At 36.9% G+C, this 20,618-nt stretch overlaps 1 protein-coding gene across 1 annotated transcript in view; it reads right to left on the reverse strand.

Annotated features, from left to right (window-relative positions):
• The window catches only part of CCDC171 (coiled-coil domain containing 171), a 173,514-nt gene that overhangs the window by 144,030 nt on the left and 8,866 nt on the right, over nucleotides 1-20,618 (reverse strand). Inside the window, exons 4-7 of the mRNA XM_063295043.1 lie at nucleotides 20,104-20,278; nucleotides 15,947-16,137; nucleotides 4,288-4,434; nucleotides 768-860 (exon numbers count right to left, since the gene is read on the reverse strand). Coding sequence (XP_063151113.1) covers nucleotides 768-860; nucleotides 4,288-4,434; nucleotides 15,947-16,137; nucleotides 20,104-20,278 — 606 coding nt within the window. The remainder of the gene's footprint in view (nucleotides 1-767; nucleotides 861-4,287; nucleotides 4,435-15,946; nucleotides 16,138-20,103; nucleotides 20,279-20,618) is intronic.

Raw genomic sequence — 20,618 nt, forward strand, 5'->3', positions numbered from 1 at the left:
ACACGGTTTTAAATACATTTCTTCATAGGGCCTTGGTTCAGAATTTGACAGAGAACTGAGAAAGCGTGTACAATCAACATGGCAGGCTTCTAAGATTTACTTGCTCAGAAACATATACATTTCATGACTAAAATGGAAAAGTGACACTGTATCCTTTGGGCATCATTTTGCCCTAACATTTGTAAGTCATAGTCCATCTAGAGGCACTCTTTTGCCATTTTCTCCAGATCAGCCATAAGAATCAATTCAGTTCCTAGACGTGAAAGTAGGGTGTGCAGCTAGTTATAGAATTTGAAATACGAGGAATCTGCTTCAGGATGAATTTTGATATCGTCAGGGGAAGACAGACAAATGCTGAAAATGGCGAGAAATACAATCCTACAGCCTACTCCAACCTCTGTTTATCACCCTTGAATCAAATTTTACAGATTTAACCTTAGGAGCAATAACTGTTGATCCAGTCCAGTAAGATAATCAGTGATGCTGCACCAATTTATGAACCAACCTGGGGTGTTTAAATTTCACTATGCCCTGCCCACTGAGGCATAAAACCCTCTGGATGCCCAGCATATTCTATTTTGTTAGTTAATTGGTTACAAGCCAATTGTCAAAATACCTTCAAGGAAACTTTCTCTAAAGATGACTAAATTTCATACACAAAAACATAAAATTAAATGTAAAATAATTAAACATGTGCTAACAATCCAGGTGCAAAAAGAGCCTGAGATGCATTTATCAGTTCCATATGGTACCTTTCTCCAATTTACCTGAATTATTTCAGAATTAAATTTTGATTCCAGATGTGACGCCCTCTCTGCCTCAATGTTTTCCTCCAGTTTTTTTATTCTGACCATAGCTAGCTTTAAAAAAGAAAAAAGTTAATAAGAGGTTAACAACGCACACATCTCAAGTCCTCCTCTAAACTCTCAGCTTAAAAGTACCATCTAATATCAAGCCAAACTTTGCTCAACTGCACTGGCTCCTAACTAGTTCCACTTTGATTCATGAAGTTTATCTTGTTCTGTGAAGTTTTACAAGGGCCATATTCAGCATACTGTACCAAACAGGTGGTCTTCTCATATATAAGTATCCAGATATTTGTTTCACAAGAACTTTATTGCCTGGAGTGAGGTATTCTCAGTTGGTGGTGCCACAGCTGTAGAATACTCAAGAATCCAGTATCATACAAATATGCTGCTCATAAAGTCCATTTTAAAAGGTAGCCAAGGATGCCTTATTTTGACTAACTCTGGCCTCTAGATCACCATGGTTGTGATACTTTCTCTACTGTTGCCACATTTTGAAATCTCTCCGTTTTTTAATATAAATTCTTTGCACATAATAGCTGTGCAACACTATCCAGAGGGACATTTCAGAGAACCAGTAAAATGCAGTCCACTGCTTGAAGCACACTTCACTTCAGCAGCAATCATGGTCAACGTGTCAATTACCCTGAATCTATATGCTCATCACATGCAGCGGCCCTTGTAGTGGCTGCCCTGACCCTATGAGAGGATGTTGCTTTCAGACCCTTTAAACAGTAAGTTTGGAGAGTTGCTTCCATGGAATACACCTCTAAATTATTTTACACAGCCTTAGTAATTAATCCATATTGGATAGAGGTAGTCCTCATTGAATGACCACTCATTCAGTGACCATTCAAAGTTATCACAGTGCTGAATGAGGGGGACTTATAGTGGGTCCTCGTAGTTGCAGCCATCACAGCATTCCCCACGGTCACATGGTCGTGACTCGGGTGCTCGGGACCTGGCTCACAATTATGACATTGCAGCGTCCTGCAGTCATGTGATCACCATTTGAGACCTTCACTGCTGGCTTCCAACAAGCAAAGTCAAGGGGGAAACCTGCAGGAGGTTGCAAATGGTGATCACGTGACAGTGGGATGCTGCAAATGCACTGGATCTGCCTAACAACAGCAACTGGGACTGCCACAACAGCCATCATAAGTTGGCATGGTCATGCGACATCGCACTTTATGACCGTGTTGCTTAGCGACGGTGTTGTCAGTCCCAATTACCATCGTTAAACAAAGACTACCTGTGCTCTTGTAGAAAGTCAGACAAATAGACAAACAAATGAGCTAATGAATGAAGAAACTTTGTCATTATTTTCCTACAAAACCCACATCTCCAGAATAGACTGCTTAAAAATTTATTCCTAGTTTTTTTAAAAAATTAAGATTCTCTGCCTCTTCTAAAGAAACAAATAAATTATTCTGACACTGATAACATCCACACTAGTTAAACATACTCATCCAAACACATTAAGGCCCATTACTTCTCCCAGCTCCTAATGTAACATCAATACCACTGGTACCATCAACATTTCTAGGAAGTCATTGGAAGAAAACAAAGACTTACCTATAAAGCCAATGTAGAATTTGTTTGGCAGCATGTGCTAACTCCAATAAAAAGAAGCTCTGGGAGCCCGGCAGGGTATTTCTATTTACAGCACATTTCACTTATAGGATTTTGGCAGGTAATAAATCAGGTTATGGACCACAGTTCCAGATAACTGAGCTAGTAGCCTCTTAATTCAGAGAACATAATAACCTAATAATTTATTCAGACTATAAATTCATATCTCCTACCCCATAGACTTTTTAAATATTTTCTTCACCCAATACTTGGGATCACTCTTACGTATTAAGTCCATACATAATAAAGCTATGGGACAAAACCAACAAGAAAAAAAATTAAGCCAAGAAAGTGTGAAAATCTGGCTTTATACCAAGAAATGCAATTGCATATCACCAATTTTCTGGTTCTAACAGTGATAGGAGGCCTGAAAATGTTTAGGCTGAAAAAATGTCAAACTGAGGAATCAAGGATACAGAGATTACTGTTAAATTTTCTACAATTGACCTTTAAAACCACCAGAGGGCACTAAAGGAACACTAACACTAAAGCAACATTTCCTTTTGGCAACAGAATGACCTGTGCTTTGTTTAAAAATACCTTAATTACCTACAAGGAAAACAACTGAGCATTTAAAATAATACCCAATACTCAGATTATCCTCTTCTCAGAAAATTTAGAGGACCTTCCCACTCTAAACATAAGGTTGGGGGAGAACTAATATCTCAAACTGCTAGGATTTTTATTTAATGCCTTTGTTAATCTTTTCTGCTCCTCACTAAAACCACAAGCCGTTTAATTTCATCTCCTTTGTAATTCCAGACTATAAAGTTTTTCCTAATTCAACATTAACATAATAAGAAAGGGTTTTTTTTAATGATTGTTCTTTTGTCTGAACTATCCCTGGACTGTAGGTGCACAGGCCATCATGGCAAACAAGGTGCTCATTAAGAGCTCTCCAGGGACTCTGTAAATTATTTCCAAACAGACTTTAGGAGCCACCCCTTTTCTCTGTGTCCTAAGAAATAAAGGATGTTAAATAACAGCATACTAATGATTTGGGGTGGATCCTATCTCTATATCCACCCTTCCTACTTTATTCCTGGCACTCTTCCCCAACCTGGCACACTCTGGATGTATTGGATTATAATTTTCATTGATTGTGGATAATGGGGGCTGCTATCTGAAAGGCATCACAATGGAGAAGGCTGCCTTATGGGCTCACATCTACTGAGCCGATTTCTGCTTATGCAACAACTTCCTCTGGAGCAGATCTGGGAGGGTACGTGGGGAAAGGGAGGCCTCACTCAACCAACAGAATCCATTCAGATGGCCGATGGGTACCACTTTCTTGGTCATTTTGTTGAATATAACTGTATCTATATCTATAAAGTCACCCAGCTGGCCCTGTAGCTAAGGCGGGGCTAGAATTCACGGTCCCCTGGTTTCTAGCCTGACGCCTTAAGCACTACACAAATAACCTCTGAAATAAAATCCCTTCTTTAAAAATTACCAATACAAGGGCGGATCAGGATGAAGCCAATTATTAATATAACACAATGCAAAGCAAACATGAGCTGACAAAATCTACTTTCATGTGACTGGAAATTTCTGGCCAAAGTCCACAGCCTCTTACAGGGATTTATAAACTGATTTCACTAAAGCTGTGCAAACAAGAGAAAAGCCTCCTTTATCTTACTTGAATTACGGAAGAAACTGCTTTTTAAAGCATTTTTCTTTCCTTTAGGCCTTTCACTGGTATCTCCAAGGTCTTACCCTATCACCCTTTACTCCAAAGAGCCTTGACAATCTCTCCTTATTAGCAGCTTCTCTGCAATGAAACAAACCCCAGGAACAGAATGGTAGGTAACTATCAGAAACCAACATCATTTCTTGGTGAAGTTCTTACCTCAAGTTCTTTTTTAAGTCGAGCCTCACGTTCAGCGCTGAACTCAATTTCGCTGGCCTGTCGCCTCAAGGCTTCTGAACAGCCACTGTGTTCTAGTTCTAGTTCTTGTACTTTTTTGTGAACGCTCTGCACTGTGCTGGTGCTTTCCTGGTAGAACAGTAATAATTAGTTCCGACTTCAGCATTTTCCCAAAACAGAAAGACTCCAAGACAATTACTCTTGGCCTTTAAATCTGGGAGTAGGACCAAGAGGCCTCAAACAATTCAGAACCACACATCAATTGGCATAGTTGTCCATGTCAGGGTCCCCACTGTTGTTTCCTATGCAGTAGCCCCAAGCACCATTACTTAGAGGCATGTTCCGCTCTATCGATAAGGCTTCTGAGTAAATATATTTTAGGTTTTTTCTATAATACCTAAGGAACTTCCATTTACTTATGAAATCTAGAGGCTCACATTGTCATTTTAAATGTTTCAACTTCAGATTTGTTACAGGCTTACATACAATACGATACAGGACCCAAAATTATTCCATCCATAATGTAGTATTTTTTAATTTATTCCTTTCTTTTATATTCCACCTTTCTGCCACAGGCCTCAAGCCAGTGTTTCTGCTTCTCTCCCCACCCACCCAATGTTTGCCACTCAGTGTAAGTGCCAGTTTGCACTGAGTCGAAGACTATTTATTTATTTATTAAATTTATACACTGCCCATCTCACTATAAAAGTGACTCTGGGCAGTTACAAACTGTACAAATAAAATAGCCCACAATTACCCAGAGAATTTCATGTTTCAGTGGGGGTTTGTATCTGGATATCTCCACAACGAATCCTACATTTTAACCATTACTCCTTGCTGGCTCCCTTTATTTCCTTACAACAGACATCCACACAGTCATCCAGACTATATGATCAAATGTGCTTATCATGAGACTTGTAGTCCCAGGGTCCTTCAAAAAGTTATCGCCACGCAGTGGTTTTTATTGTTGCAGAAGATGCAAACAAGAGCAATCATCTTAGCTGCGTTTAGTTAATGTAAAATTCCATTCCATTCTATCCATTTTTGCTTTTGTCCTTGTCTCACCTTCCTTGTTGCCTGATTCGGCCCGTTTTTAGACAGCTGCCCCAACACCATGCTCAGCCAAATATATCCCTTAGCTTGAAAGAGGGCGTGCTGTCCTACATTTACAGAGTGTATTGTTTTTCAGTACAAAGGATGTCAAACCTTAATAAAAGTCAACTGCAAAACTTGAATGAGATATTTTGACTTTAGGCTTTGTTTTCAGTAAATAGCCCATCATCTTATTAACTGGTGACACTGTGTGCTTTTCTGGGTCAATTTTTATACAAAATGGCATTTGTGACGAGGAGGAAAGGAGGAGAATATTGTGGTATAAAGGAAGTCCAATCCAGAAGTCATTCAATAGTTCTGTATTTTAACCACTGAAAAACATAATCAAAAAGGGCTTCACTATGGAAATTAAAATCAAAGGTCTTGAGACTACAGATTTTCGGACCTGCAACTTCTTATTGCAACACATTAAATCAATTTAGAAAAGGGAACATGGCAGGTTGGTTATTAGTCTGCCTGAGTACTCCACATACTCCTTTGCTACATCAGTCAAAACGATCTCAGTGGGGCATGTATTTACTGCCATTGCTTAACTGCCCAACACAATGCTTTCTCCATCATTAATTTCTAAGCTTCTTGGTCTTGTTTTAGCACAGATGTATACAACTCCTCTGTGAGTGGAGAAAAGATATATAATTAGCTTGTTTGCCTGATAAGAATTCAGCAGCAAGATCAGGGTATTTAAAGCTACATTTAAAACTAGTAATTTTCTTCTCCCTGAAGCACTGTTTGCAGTCTTAATCCCAGACTCCAGGCCAATGAAGGAAAGGTGATTGTGGAGTCACAGCTCACAAAAATCAGACTATTCAAAGAAGACAAAATTAAAACTAGCTCTGCAGTCTTACAGTAGAACAACTAGCCTTCTAATCCAATCACTGTGACAGCTTGATGTACTAGAACAAGGCAGCTTGATCCCTGCTGGTTAGCCTAACAGTAGGATATCTTCTAATATTTCTTTTTAAAAAAACTTTTCTAATCTTACCACCTCTATTCATCTACTACCCAGAACCAAGTTGGATCGAACCCCCTTATTTTCATCAAGCTTCATTATGTACTAAGTATCAACAGCCACCTCATACATTCTCCCTCTAACTGAATTCAGCCAGGCCCCTCTCCTACTGAACTCTAGGAGATAACCTCTGAATCTACGCATCACCCAAAACCATGGTTTAATACTAATCATAATATGTGACTGGATTCCCATGTAACATACAACCAAACAAACCACTGTAATAATGTAGCTCAGTGGGCAAAGTTAAGACCTTTCCCCACTTTCATCTAAACCAGCATGAATTTCTTGTGGCAGTTACCTTTTTTTCCTGCCATTTGGTTGGTGCAATCGATTAAGCACCTACTGGCCACTTCAGAAAGGTGTAGACCCAATGCTTCCCCTTTGGTCTCTGGGCTCTGTCTTTCAGGGCCATTCTACTTTGACAGCACCAGCATCTGGTTCTTTCAAAACAGGCTCTCCCCAGCTCAGATACGTTGATCAACCTGATCAGCAGTTTACTGGTGGGGGTAGGGGCTGCACAGGGAAGGAGAGCTGGCTTACTCTCTGCTGCCTCACAGTGCAACAACCTGTCAGCTGTTATGGGCTGCCCTGCTCTTCGGTGGTTCTACTCTTCTTCCCTAATCTAATCATCCTGGGAGAAGCTGCCTGTTGTTCCCCACCTCCATGAGGTGAGGGAGACAGAGGCCTACAATTTTTAGTTGTGCTGCTTGTTTTGTGGTTTAGTCTCACTTGAGGTTTGCCTAGCCTCACCTTTATTTGTGGGTTGGAACATCTAACAGATGCTGGCAGAGTGGAGGAAGAAACAGGACTGTTGTAAAAGACACATCTGCGTCCAGGGAAGGGGGAAGCATGAAAGAGACTCAGAGCAACTATTTTTATTTATTTTATTTTCTATCCCTTTATTATTTTTACAAATAACTCAAGGCAGCGAACATACCTAATACGCCTCCCTCCTCCTATTTTCCCCACAACAGCAACCCTGTGAGGTGAGTTGGGCTGAGAGAGACTGACTGGCCCAAGGTCACGCAGCCGGCTTTCAGGCTTGAGGTGGGACTAGAACTCTCAGTCTCCTGGTTTCTAGCCTGGAGCCTTAACCACTAGACCAAACTGGCTTAATTATGGTAGGTATAAGTTGAGCTGGAGAATTCTGTTATATTACTCTACTGGAAATAAAGATCTTTCCAGACATCCAAATGGTTCTTGTTTCCTTAGGCTGCTTGCCATGCAGGACTTAACAGTTCCTTTCTGGAAACAAACTGAGGCAGAGCTTTTCCAGAGAGCATTTAGGGTTTAACTGAAACAATTATCTGCTGTTTTATGGTTATTGGCATTTTATTAATAATAATGCACTGATTAGTTTTTACCCTGGATGCTTTAATGTTATGTTGGTTTCATAGTGATGGTTTCTCAGGTAAACTGCCAGAAACCCATTGTGAATGTGTCAATGTACAAATGCTATAAGTACGTAGATTTTGTATTGTGTAAATAAAAATAAAATATGTATGATAGATTTAAAATATGGTAGAAGGAATTCCATGAGCCACAGTCAGTCTCTTGAGCTCATGTAGGAGATGCCTTCATGTTGTATTAATGGAAAATACTTGTTTTTATGCAGATACCATTAATTGCATTTAAACCAAAGTTTCTGCAGCCTTTTTAAAGTAAAATTATATTCTATTTTGTTGCAATTTAATGTTACTTTAGTATAAAATATGTATGGGACATCAGTCAAGGACTACACCAAATTTTGATTCCATGTCAAAGGCCATACCTGCAAAGTAGGATGCATCAGAGCCTGTTCTGGAAAGTGGTTTGAGAATTTTAAGCAATGAAATTGATGCAGATTTTGCCACTTAAAATGTCCAGTCATCAAAATTATAGAAGAGAGGGCCAAATATTGATGCCCATCTAAATTGAGAGTGACAAGCTTCCTGATCAGAGAAAAGACAGCGTCTACATTTATGGCTGACTAGAAACTCCTTATAGAATTTTTGCATGAAATGGAAAAAAAATGTACTTATGACTTGTGGTTTCGATGATTAGGGGAAAAATGGATAATAGAAAAAAGTGAGGGTTTTTTTGTAATCATAGAGTAAGACAAAATTTTGTAATCATACTTATATTTGCTGCAGAGAAAATCAGAAGCTTCTATTTCCTTCCTTCCTTCCTTGTATTAGTTCGTGTTAGTTTTTATGTTTTCTTTAAAACTTTTAATACAATTTATTTTTAAAAAATGGGAGTGACAAGCAGTTCCTATAGAGCAAAGTACCCTGACACCAGTCAGATGGGTAACAAAATATATTAAATTTCTGAAATGGCAATTAAGAATGGAAATATAAGTTAAAGTAATAACTGCCAAATTAAATTTACGGATATATTAAGAAGTGGAAGAGAGGAATCAATCACAATATGGCTTGGTAGCACATGTCAAGCTGATCATATATCTGCTTAATAAGCCAAGGCATAAATGATACATTGCTATTCCCTTTATGCAGGAGCAAGCCAATTTCATCCAAATCAGAAAACTATGATTTACGGCTTTAACAAACCAACGTATTATGCAAACAATAGGTTCATAGCATTCTAAATCTATTAAATCATAGCTTTCCAGTTCAGATGAAATAAGCTATGTTTTACTTATGCAAAGGGGGAAAAAGGAAGGGATTACATGTGCTCCCCAAAGATTTATTGATATTTCAGCTTATTAAAGCAAGTCATGATCCTTGAAATGTGACTATTATATGACACTGCTATATTAGAATGGCATTTGAAAGCACAGCAAGTATAAAATGTAGTTATTTCTCACAATCCAGCCTCACTATGTGAAAGGAGTTTGATTTCAGTAGTTTATTCTCACAACTCCAGTGGAATTAAAATAGGGCGATGTGTGTCTAACTAAAGTACAGATCCCTCTGTTATAAGTAAACTTAAAAGTATACCATGCAATGTTGTGCTATTAGCCACAAGATGATGCTGTTGTATTGGTTACAGAAACTCCAATCTTCTTTTAGAAAGAAAGCAGCAACCGATTGTCCACTTCTACAATCTGTTAGTAAAGAGCTTTACTAACTTTATTACATTCAAGTTACTCCTTGCAACTTGAATGTAATACATTGTAAGGTTATAAAGCTCTTCACTAACAATTTCTTAGAGAATTTTTTCCTTTTAAGATTTATCCATGCTACTGGCTACCAGCTTTTATGGCTATCCTCTCTTCTTTAAATGCTTTTTTTCCATTATCATTCCACAATACCTTTGATTTTCAAATAAACAAGATTCTTGAAAGAATATCAGAATATTGGCTTTCCATTCCCTTGCTTTCACTGTTCTCTGTAAATTAGAGGAGATTTTGCTTATCTTTTTAACAGTCAATTACTTTGAAAAAAAATCTCATCAGACTTTCAGTTAACTACACATCTTCCGTACTTTAGTATACAGATGAATCTGACTACCAAGATTTACATTTGCACCATGTTCTTGTTAGTTGCCGTCGAATCGTTTACAACCTATGTATAACAGAACAAAATGCTGTTCAGTCTTGCACCATATGCCTGACTGTTCCAATGTTTGTTTGCATCCACTGTTACTGTAATTGTGTCAATCCATCCTACTGAAGGTCTTCCTCTTTTCTGCTGGCCCTCTACTTTACCAAACATGATGTCCTTTTCAAGCGATCGGTCTTTCCTGATGACGTGCCCAAAGTATGAGAGTCTAAGCTTACTTATCTTCACCTCTAGGGAACATTCTGGTTGTACTTCTTCTAAAACTGATTTGTTTGTTCTTCTGGCAGTCCAGGGTATTTTCAGTAATCTTCGCCAACACAATTCAGATGCATCAATTCTTCTTCTATCTTCCTTTTTTAATGTCCAACTTTCACAGGAATATGTGGCAATTGAGAAGATCATGACACGAGTCAGACACACCTTTGTTTTTAAACTGACATTTTTACTTCTGAAAACTTTAGATGGGTCTTTGATGGCAGATTTTCCCAGCGCAATACATCGTTTGATTTCTTGATTACTACTTCCCTTGGCATTAATCGTTGATCCAAATAGACTGAAATTATTGACAACTTCAATTTTTTCTCCATTTATTGTGACATTGTTTATTGGTCCATTTGTGAGAATCTTCGTCTTCTTCACATTCAGGTGTAGTCCATATTGCTGACTACAATCTTTGATCTTCATCAGCAAGTACTTCAAGTCTTCTTCATTTCCAGCAAGTGAAGTTGTATCATCTGCATATCGCAGGTTGTTAATGAGTCTTCCACCAATTCTGATACCCTGTTCTTCTTTGTACGTTCCTGCTTTTCAAATTATATTGAATAAGTAGGGTGAAAGTATACAAGCTTGCCGCACACCTTTTCCAATTTTGAACCACTCGGTATCACCGTTTTCTGTTCAACCGACTGCCTCTTGATCCGTGTACAGGTTCTGCATGAGTATAATTAAGTGCTCTGGAATTCCCATTCTTTGTAATATTAGCCATAACTTGTTATGGTCCACACAGTCAAACACCTTTGCATAATCAGTGAAACAGAGGTAAACATCTTTCTGGTATTCTTTACATTCAGCCAAGATCCATCTGACATCAGCAATTATATCTCTCGTACCGTGTCCTCTTCTAAATCCAGCCTGGACTTCTGGTAGTTCTGTCAATGTAAGGCTGCAAATGTTGAATTATTTTCAGCAAAATTTTGCTAGCATGTGAAATTAATGAAATTGTTTGGTTATTTTCACACTCTGTTTGATCTCCTTTCTTTGGAATGGGTATGAATATGGATCTCTTCTAGTCAGTTGGCTGGGTTGCCTTCCAAACTTCTTGACATGGAAAAGTAAGTGCTTCCACTGCTGCGTCTGATTGTTGAAATATCTCAATTGGTAATCCATCAATTCCTGGAGCCTTGTTTTTCGCCAATGCCTTCAGGGCAGCTTAAACTTCTTCCTTCAGTATCAATGGTTCTTGATCATATTTCACCTCCTGAAACAACAGAACATTGACTAGCTCTTTTTTATACAGTGATTCTGTCATGAGTACTGATGGTGAGCAGGAGGGGGCCCCTATCCAGGGGGAAAAACACATGCGTAGTTTAATTTGAGCTGTCATTCAAAGAAACCCAGAACAGACCCACCTTGACTTTTGGGGTTTATCTGTCTGGGTTTTCCCATGCTTCTTCAGTTTGGTAGGATTTTCTGTCTACAATAGCAGTAATAAAACACTAGAAACTTCTTCCTCGTCTCCGCGTGGTCCTTGCTTAGTCAGGACAAATTCTGTATATTCCTTCCATCTTCTCTTAATACTACCCGCATTATTTAATGTATTGCCCATAGAATCTTTAAGGATTGCAACTAGGGGCTTGAATTTTTTATTCAGCTCTTTCAGCTTGAGAGATGCTGATCGTGTTCTTCCTCTTTGATTTTCTAAATCTAGGTCTTTGCATATTTCATCATAATATTTTTCTTTAACTTTTCAAGTTGCCCTTTGAAATTTTCTATTTAGCTCTCTTACTTTGTTCTTTCTTCCATTAGCTTTAGCTACTCGGCATTTAAAAGCAAGTTCCAGTCTCATCTGACATCCATTTGGACCTTTTCTTTCTTTCCTGCCTTTTTAATGATCTTTCACTTTCTTCACATACTGTGTTCTTAATGTCTTCCCACAACTCTTCTGGTCTTCGGTCATCAGTGTGTTTAGTGCATCAAATCTATTTTTGAGGTAATCTCTGAATTCAGGTGGGATGTTTTCTAGATCATACTTTGGCATTCTTGGACTTGCTTTAATTTTCTTCAGCTTCAGCTTGAACTTGCACATGAGCAATTGATGACCTGTCCTGCAGTCAGCTCCTGGCTTTGTCTTAACTGATAGTATTGAGCTTCTCCATCGTCTCCTTCCACAAACATAATCAATTTGATTTCTCTGTAATCCACCTGGCGAGATCCATGTATACAGTCATTGACTGCTTGTTGGAAAAAAGTATTGCAAATAAATAAATCATTGGTCTTACAGAATTCTATCATGCAATCTCTAGCATCGTTTCTGTCACCAAGGCCATATTTTCCAACTACTGAGCCTTCTTTGTTTCCAACTTTTGCATTCCAGTCACCAATAATAAACAAAGCATCTTGATTGCATGTTTGATCAATTCCAATTGCAGCATTTTGTAAAAGTTTTCAATTCTTCATCTTCAGCATTCATGGTTGGTGCATAAATTTGAATAATAGTAATATTAACTGGTCTTCCTTGTAGGGGTATAAGGCCTTCCACAGGCAGCATTGTACTTTAGAATTGATCTTGAAATATTCTTCTTAATGATGAATGCCATGCTGTTCCTCTTCAATTTTTCATTCCTAGCATAATATACCATATGACTGTCAGATTCAAAGTGACCAATGCCAGTCCACATCAGCTCACTAATGACTAAGATGTCGCTCATTAGGCGTTCCATTTCATTCTTGACAACTTCCAATTTTCCTTGATTCATACTTCATACATTCCATGTCCCAATTATTAATGGATGTTCGTAGCTGTTACTTCTCATTTTGAGTCATGCCACATCAGCAAATGAAGGTCCCGGAGGCTTTAAGCCATCTGCATCAGAAAACTCGGCTCTACTTTGAGAAGGCAGCTCTTCCCCAGTAGCATATTGAGTGCCTTCCAACCTGAGGGGCTCATCTTCCAGCCCTATATCGCAAAACATTCTGTTGTAATCCATAGGGTTTTCACTGGCACGTTTTCAGGAGTAGATTGCCAGGCCTTGCTCTGTAACCTGTTCTTTGTCTGGAAGCTCTGCTGAAACCTGTCCACCATGGGTGACCCTTTTGGTAGTAGACTACTGGTGGCATAGCTTCCAGCATCATAGCAACACGCAAGCCACCACAGTACTACAAAATGACAGAGGAATAGTAGCATTTGCACCATAGGAAACAATAAAGACAAATAGGAGAAAATAGATGCAAATCACATGGATTTAATAAAGTTTTCCATCACAGTCCATCTAGGACTATAAATAAATACAAACACCACTACCTGAACATTACTCACTTTCTTTTCTCCTCTTTCCTTTTTCTTATTAATTGGTATTATTATAAAGCCTGCCCTTATGAAATGCTCAGGACAAGTTGAAGTTTGAATTCTATTTTTTTAATCTCAAATTGATTTGAGATTAATCTCAAATGGATTTTGGAACGGATCTGAAACTATCAGAGTAAAAATTTGGAAGCAAAAGAGTTGAACACACAGATCAGCCTTTCCCAACCCTTCAGATATATTAGATAACATATCTAGAATTTGCAACTAGTGTGGGTAAGTGTGTGGTGGCTGGTAACTTGGGGAGTTATAGTCTGACCAGTCAGATATAGATTAAAACCATTTTACCGAACAACAAAAATATCATTAGTACCAGTAACACACATTTCACAACTTGGGTGCACAAGTAAGTCTTCAGTTGGCACAAAATTTGATGCCAACCATAACTGAGCAGGGAGAGACATCCATTACCAGAGTCAAGAATACCTTCTCTTAGGAGACTGTAAAGCAAATTTCTAGAGATATGGCATCATGAAGATGACATACTAGCCTTCTGAACTGCAAAAATATTTTTGCAGTAAGCTGTTTCCTTAATTACTTTGCACTAGCTGCAGCTTGTGCTCTAATTCCACAGGCACTCCCACCTAAGATGTATCACACTCTTTTTAACTCTGAGTTTACTAGCGCATGAATTACTATGACCAGGATATCCCTGGCCAAAAATGGTGTAGATGGATGCCTGTAAGAAAAGATGGCTATCCTTCAAAAAAAAATTAGGAGGCAGAAATAGTCTAGCCTTTACAGTATTGACTACCATGTTATAAGTCAGAAGAGACATCAGCTTTCAATTTCCAAAGGGCTAAAACTTATGTGAACATAATGGCCCTGTCATTACTTTATTAATTAATCGGATACTATTTTTAACTTATAATACAGACACGACTACTTCTAGTTTAGCCGCATTGCCTAACACAACAAAAGATACCTGCAACAAAAATTGGAGTTCATTTCTTTCTGATTTCCAATGTTCTGCCTGAGATCTAAACTCCTCTGCGGCCACTTTCATGATCTCTGACTCTAACACATTCTTCTGTTCCTTCTGGCATTCCAAAGTCTCCTTGATATAGATACAGTTTAAAATTAACTTAATATAGATAGATATAAATAAATAAATACTGAAATTAATTAAAACTATCAAACACTGCATCGCAGATCCATTTTATTCTCATTTCCTAACCTTACCAGGGAGGGGAGGAAACCAATTTACCCAAGACCTTTTCTTCATGGACAGGGTTCCCTAGGTACTCAGTGTATCTTTTCAAATGGATTCTACCTTTATTCAGATATAGCAGTCAAAACTACTTGAATTTAAGGTAAAATTGCATCTTCCCCTTTTTTCCTGCACTGAAGGGAGGGGAAATGAGGCATCTTTCTTTAACCAGTAGGAAGAACTGCCATTGTATCTAAACAAACCACAGTTCTGACCATTCTACTTGCAAACCAAAATCCTAAACTCTGTTTGATCCAGGTTTGAAATTCTGCTTTAAGCAAGTAATTACAGCAGGGACAGCAATGGATGTCACTATAAACATTACTGAATTCCAACTCCCATCAAGCCTTTTCTGTACAGTGAACAGGCAGTGCTGATGGGAACTGCAGAGCAAGAACTACTGAGAGGACACACGTTGCCCATCTCTGCTTTGTGGATCAGACTAATTTTTAATGTGTGGATAGCCCCTACCCTTTCTGTCTCTCCAGGTCACCCTGTGGAATTTAGCTACAAATCACTGTATTTTCTCTAGTGAGACCAGACTGCAAACATTTGCATTAAACATCTGGCTTGGCTAAAAACACCCCACTCCTAAAAGAATATCAGCCTACACTCTCTGATGAGTAGGGGGTTACATACTCCATCTTGAACATCTTGGAGAAAGCAGGGATTGAAACTTAAAGAGCACTACACTCTGGTCTCTTCACTGGCCAAGAGCCATCAAAAAGCTTTCCCTTCACTTCAAGGAACACTGTCATGGCAAAGAAAAAATCAGCCCCCCACTTAATCATTTAGCTTTATGGAGTTTATTTCCCTCTTCTGTGCCTTGCCTGAAAATAAGACTTACCATATTTAGCCAAGATGATGATCCTGAATTTAAGATATCCCCCCAAAAGCAAGACAAAAGCTTACAGGTAGTCTTCACTTAAAGACCATTTGTTCAGCAACTGTTCAAAATTACGATGGTGCTGAAAAAATGGCCTTACAACTGTGCCCAAAATTACGACTGTTGCAATTCTTTTTCTGAAACTTATAGCTTCAATAAAGACAGCAACATCCACAGGGAGAAAAAGAAAAATGGCAATCATAACTGTGTTATCAAAGCCCCACCCCTCTGTACATATGTGCTATGTTGACACACACACAAAGGGGTGGGACTCCAATCATGACCATCATCTTGCCTTTTGGGACCTCATTGAAGACACCGCTGAATAAAGGTTTACCTCCAAAATATGATCCAATTTCGTCTTCTCCTTCAAAAGTGATTCATATTCAGTGTGACAGGTATTAATAATTAACTCTTTTTCTGATAACTCGTTGATGAGTCTTCGTTGCTTTTCATCCCACTGACATCTACTGATGTGAAATGTTTTCTCTGTCTCATTCAACTTCTGCTGAAGAGCTCTGATGGTTTCTGTTGAGAAGAGATGCAAGGTGATTCTCAAATACAGTTTAAATAGGAATCAAAATAGCACAGGCTCTTTTCCTAAAACATGCAAAAAACAACAGAACAGCAGATTTTTTACAATGAACACTGCAATACTGTTCTATTAGAAATAAAGGCATTTATACAACAATCCATCCAAACTTGCCATTTTACACTAACAGCACAAGATACAGGGTTAAAGCCATATCTATCAGTGAAGATGTTTTCTTATACCATATACACAGCAACATGCTACCCCGTATCAATTGTTTTGTAAATAATCCATAAATATAATTATTCCCTGAAATTGCCAACAGCTGATTGCTTGCAAATATAGCCTAAAACACCAAGAACTCAGTGTTCTACAGTCTCCTGCCTATCTTCACAATGGCCTCCTTAAAGTATCTAAGAACCCTTGAAACAATCAAGCTAAAAAGATAATGTATAAATCTTGTAGATACCACCAGTCTATCTCTAAGTGGCAAAGGCCACAAGTAAGATGTATTAAAGAGATACTGTCCTGCAATGTCTTGTTAAAAGCACAATAGAAAACAGATACACACATACACGCTGGGGCCAATCTACAGCCCCAACAAGAGACATATGGCTGTTCTACATAGTATTATAAAACTGAAGGAATATAGGAAGAGACAATTAATATTGGCCAGGAATGAGAATGGTGTATTTAATGGATTCATGGAAAAGAGTAAATTTAAAGGGGGAAAAAACGCTTCAAGTTATATGTAAATTATGGTGTTGCTTAAATGGCACCAACTTACTGATACTTGGAAGACAAGTAATGCACTAGCTATGGTTTAAACTTGATATTCAGCCAAATATATAACATAATCTCTATGTTAATATCTTTTCAATTAGGTTCATATATGATGAGCACCCAATAGAATCCACAACAATTTCAGATTATGTACCAGTTTTGCTGGGACTTTAGGATAAAATATCTTTCCCCCCTTAATTTATATAGACACTTGTCTATATAACTACTGAGTCTCTGGTTATTACAAAAGAATGGGATTAAAGAGAAAATCTTTTAAGAAATTCAGAAATATTTCCAAATTAATAAGCAGGTAGAAATTGAAACATGTATAACATGGGATGCTATGAAATCATTTTTCATATTACTCTATTAAACATAAGCAAGAAAGACAGATAATTCTGATGTTTTTATTGCATTAAAGTATAAGGGGTATTAGTGATGGGCAATAAAGAAAGTATTACAAATATATGGTTTATGAAATGTAGATATTACAAATGTCATTCTTAAAAATCATTCTTCTAAATTATTACAACTGCTGTTAGAAAACAAAAAATATTTAAAAAATTCAATGTATCACTGATACAAATAGAATCCTTTTTAACCAAGCCAAAAGATATATAAGTACATTTTTAAAGTATTACATTTTATAGAAATAGATTCTATCTTCATGATCACTGAAAAGTATCAAATAGTTTAAAAACTGTAAATTTGAGAAATCAAGGAACATAAAAATGATCTTAACCAATCAGTGACAGTAGCAAAATGAGAAAGACTCAGGATAGAGAGATTCAGACCTGAATATTATAAGGTGTTCCCAAAATAATTTAACTCCCTATTTATGCCAGTTATATAATGAAATACTTAAAGGTGCAAAACTACCTACTTCATGGAAATGAATTTGATTGCTGATAATCTCCAAACCTATAGTTTTGGTTTCTTAGATATTTTTAAAGCATTTAATAGGGTAGAAAACAAAGTTCTTTAAAAACTGCTATCAAAATTTGGATGCAGTTTACTATATGATTGAGCAGCTACCTTTTCCTTAGCAGTGGTAATAATTATCAACTGAATATTTCTTTTTAAAGAAATTAATATGGGCACAAAGCAAAGATACCCTCTTTTACTTCTTTTAATTATTTTGATTATAGAGGTATTAATACAAAATATTAAGAACAATAAGAATGTTCAGCATTTTAAGACAATAACAGATCATGCAATTTACAGTATTTGTTTGCATATGATAGGGTTATCTTGGATGGAGATATATTCCAGCTGAAGGTTGGATAAATTCTATTAAGTGGTAAGTAAATCTTGAACAACTATCTGTAAGGTCAATAACAGATGGAGCATTACAAGAATTACATAATTCATATTAGACTGGGTGGATTTAAACAGTCAGGAATAATTAGAATAAAGTATTGGCAACAATTAAAAATATAATCATGAACTTGTATTATGTAAAATTATGGTGGAATGAAAACTTGGCAACAATATTTATCATTATTAATAAGAATAGCAATGGTTAAAAACAATTATTAATCCTAATATGTTTTTTCTTTTTCAGATACTCCCAATATCAGTGCCTTCTATTGATTAAGTGGACTATATAGAACAATATTGTCATTTATGTGTTATTATAAAAAACTCCTTAGAATTAGACAAGTTGTTCAATATAAACCTAAGTGAAAGGTGGGTTTGAAAATACCAAATTTGAAATATCATTTTAACACATTGCAACTGAGACAATTCATAGCATTAGGAAGTCTAAAAATGTACAAAGGGTACAGAGTGAATTAGTTTTTGACTGTCCACCATTCAGAGCAATCACTAATTTAATTGGCTGGTGGGTCAATAAAACCTTATTTAAAACCATGGAAAATATGGAAGTTTGGACAAGATGAAAATGTATTAGCCCAATTCTCTTAGGCTGTTCTTTGATCATCTACTGTTCAAGCATGAGGATAAATTTGTCCAAATCAAGACATGAAAAGATAGATGACTTTATTTAGTTACCTAATCACACACAAAAAATCTATCATCAGAGTGTACATATTGCAGAGCGAACAGAAAGGAAGTCCGATCTGGTTTCAAAGACACCAAGTCCTTTCTCCATAAATCTTTTGGTCATATTAGTTAAGCTTTTTAAAAGTACTTGAGAAATAATCTGCAAAGGCCTGCAGACTTCTTCTGAGGCTGACCTGAGAGAGAGAACAGCTGCGTCACCCGCACACAGGAGCACAGCCGACTATTGTCTCAGATTTCAAAGCATACAGTAAGAATGAAACACAGCTAGGTCCCGATTAGTGAGAGTTCGAACAGTCAGATATTCGATTTAGTGAGAATTATAAATTGATACCAGGTCGTGTTTAATGCAAGCCAAAATTCAGTTAATGTGAGGCTAGCGTGCACACAGTTGAGGCTAGCACATGCACAGCTGCATTTGGGGTTTTAGATGCTAATCACTGTCTAAATGTGCAGAATGGAGAAAAGGAAGATTCTGATCAAGAAAAGCTCAAAAAAGAAGAGGCTCATTTTGAAGAACTCCAGCAGAATATAGGAGATGGCAGGTACGCTTTGGTTATGGGTTTATCCTCCAGCTTGTCCTTTGTTCACTTGATTTATTTATTTTAAATATTTATAAGATCTATCTATCTAGAAGATAGCTAGGAATGATACTTAGAATCTTTTTCATTTTTCATTTTGCTTTGTATAACTACTCTGTGACTTTGTTAAAAATAAATTTTTAAGTTGTAAGTATATTCTTTTAATCTTTTACTGTTATATTTCCTTAATAAACATTTAAAAATTATGTTTAAAAATTTTCATTGCCTATTTCCACCAAACTAAAACCAATTATCCTATTTTCAATAGAAGTATCACTTCAAATAGTGCAACTTCAAATAATGCAATCATTTCATGGGATTCATTATTAGCACTAATTGAGACCTACCTGTACAACATACAATTTTAAAAAATAAAGAGAATATATATACACTTCCTGAATATACCACACCATTCACACATAGGATTTTTCTTTCATTGACAAAAAAAAAGGGTTTTAACCTCCACAGGGCAGAGGCCAAACTTTGGCAGTAGGAAAATACTATTATTGACTTATATTCATATGGGAAATGTTCACAAAGCTGTTCATTCTTTATTGTAAATATTCTGAATTTTACCTTGCAGCTGTCCTATTTGTTTGTTTGCTCCACCTATTTTTTCTTCTGAGGAATACCGTTCTATCCCATATTCTTTCCTTGCCACAGCTAATTCATACTCCAGGCTTTGTCGGAAAGCTTCACCTTTCTCAACTTCTGCTCGCAGTTTTGCAATCTGGCTTTCATAGTTTGATAGCTATAAATGGAATGGTTTTTTTAAAAAATTACAGATAACTTTGTTCATAAATATTTTTAATACCCCTATTATGTAATGCAAATTTTTGAAATTATTTACAATTAGATGCCTTGAAACAAATTAGGTTGACAGGTTTATGAAAATTATTTTGACATTCAATTTTTTTTCTTCCTTCACCCATTGGTAAGATGCCAAAATGCCTTAATATTATTAGCAATTACGTAATCTCATAATACTTGATAATTAATACATTTACTATAAAATATTAAAAATGCAATACAACCATTATGTTCGAGAAATCTCTGCTTAATCCAGTTTTTGTGTTAAGTTGGAATTGGAC

The sequence above is a fragment of the Candoia aspera genome, chromosome 2, assembly GCF_035149785.1.
Source record: "Candoia aspera isolate rCanAsp1 chromosome 2, rCanAsp1.hap2, whole genome shotgun sequence".
In the NCBI taxonomy this organism is placed as follows: Eukaryota; Metazoa; Chordata; class Lepidosauria; order Squamata; family Boidae; genus Candoia; species Candoia aspera.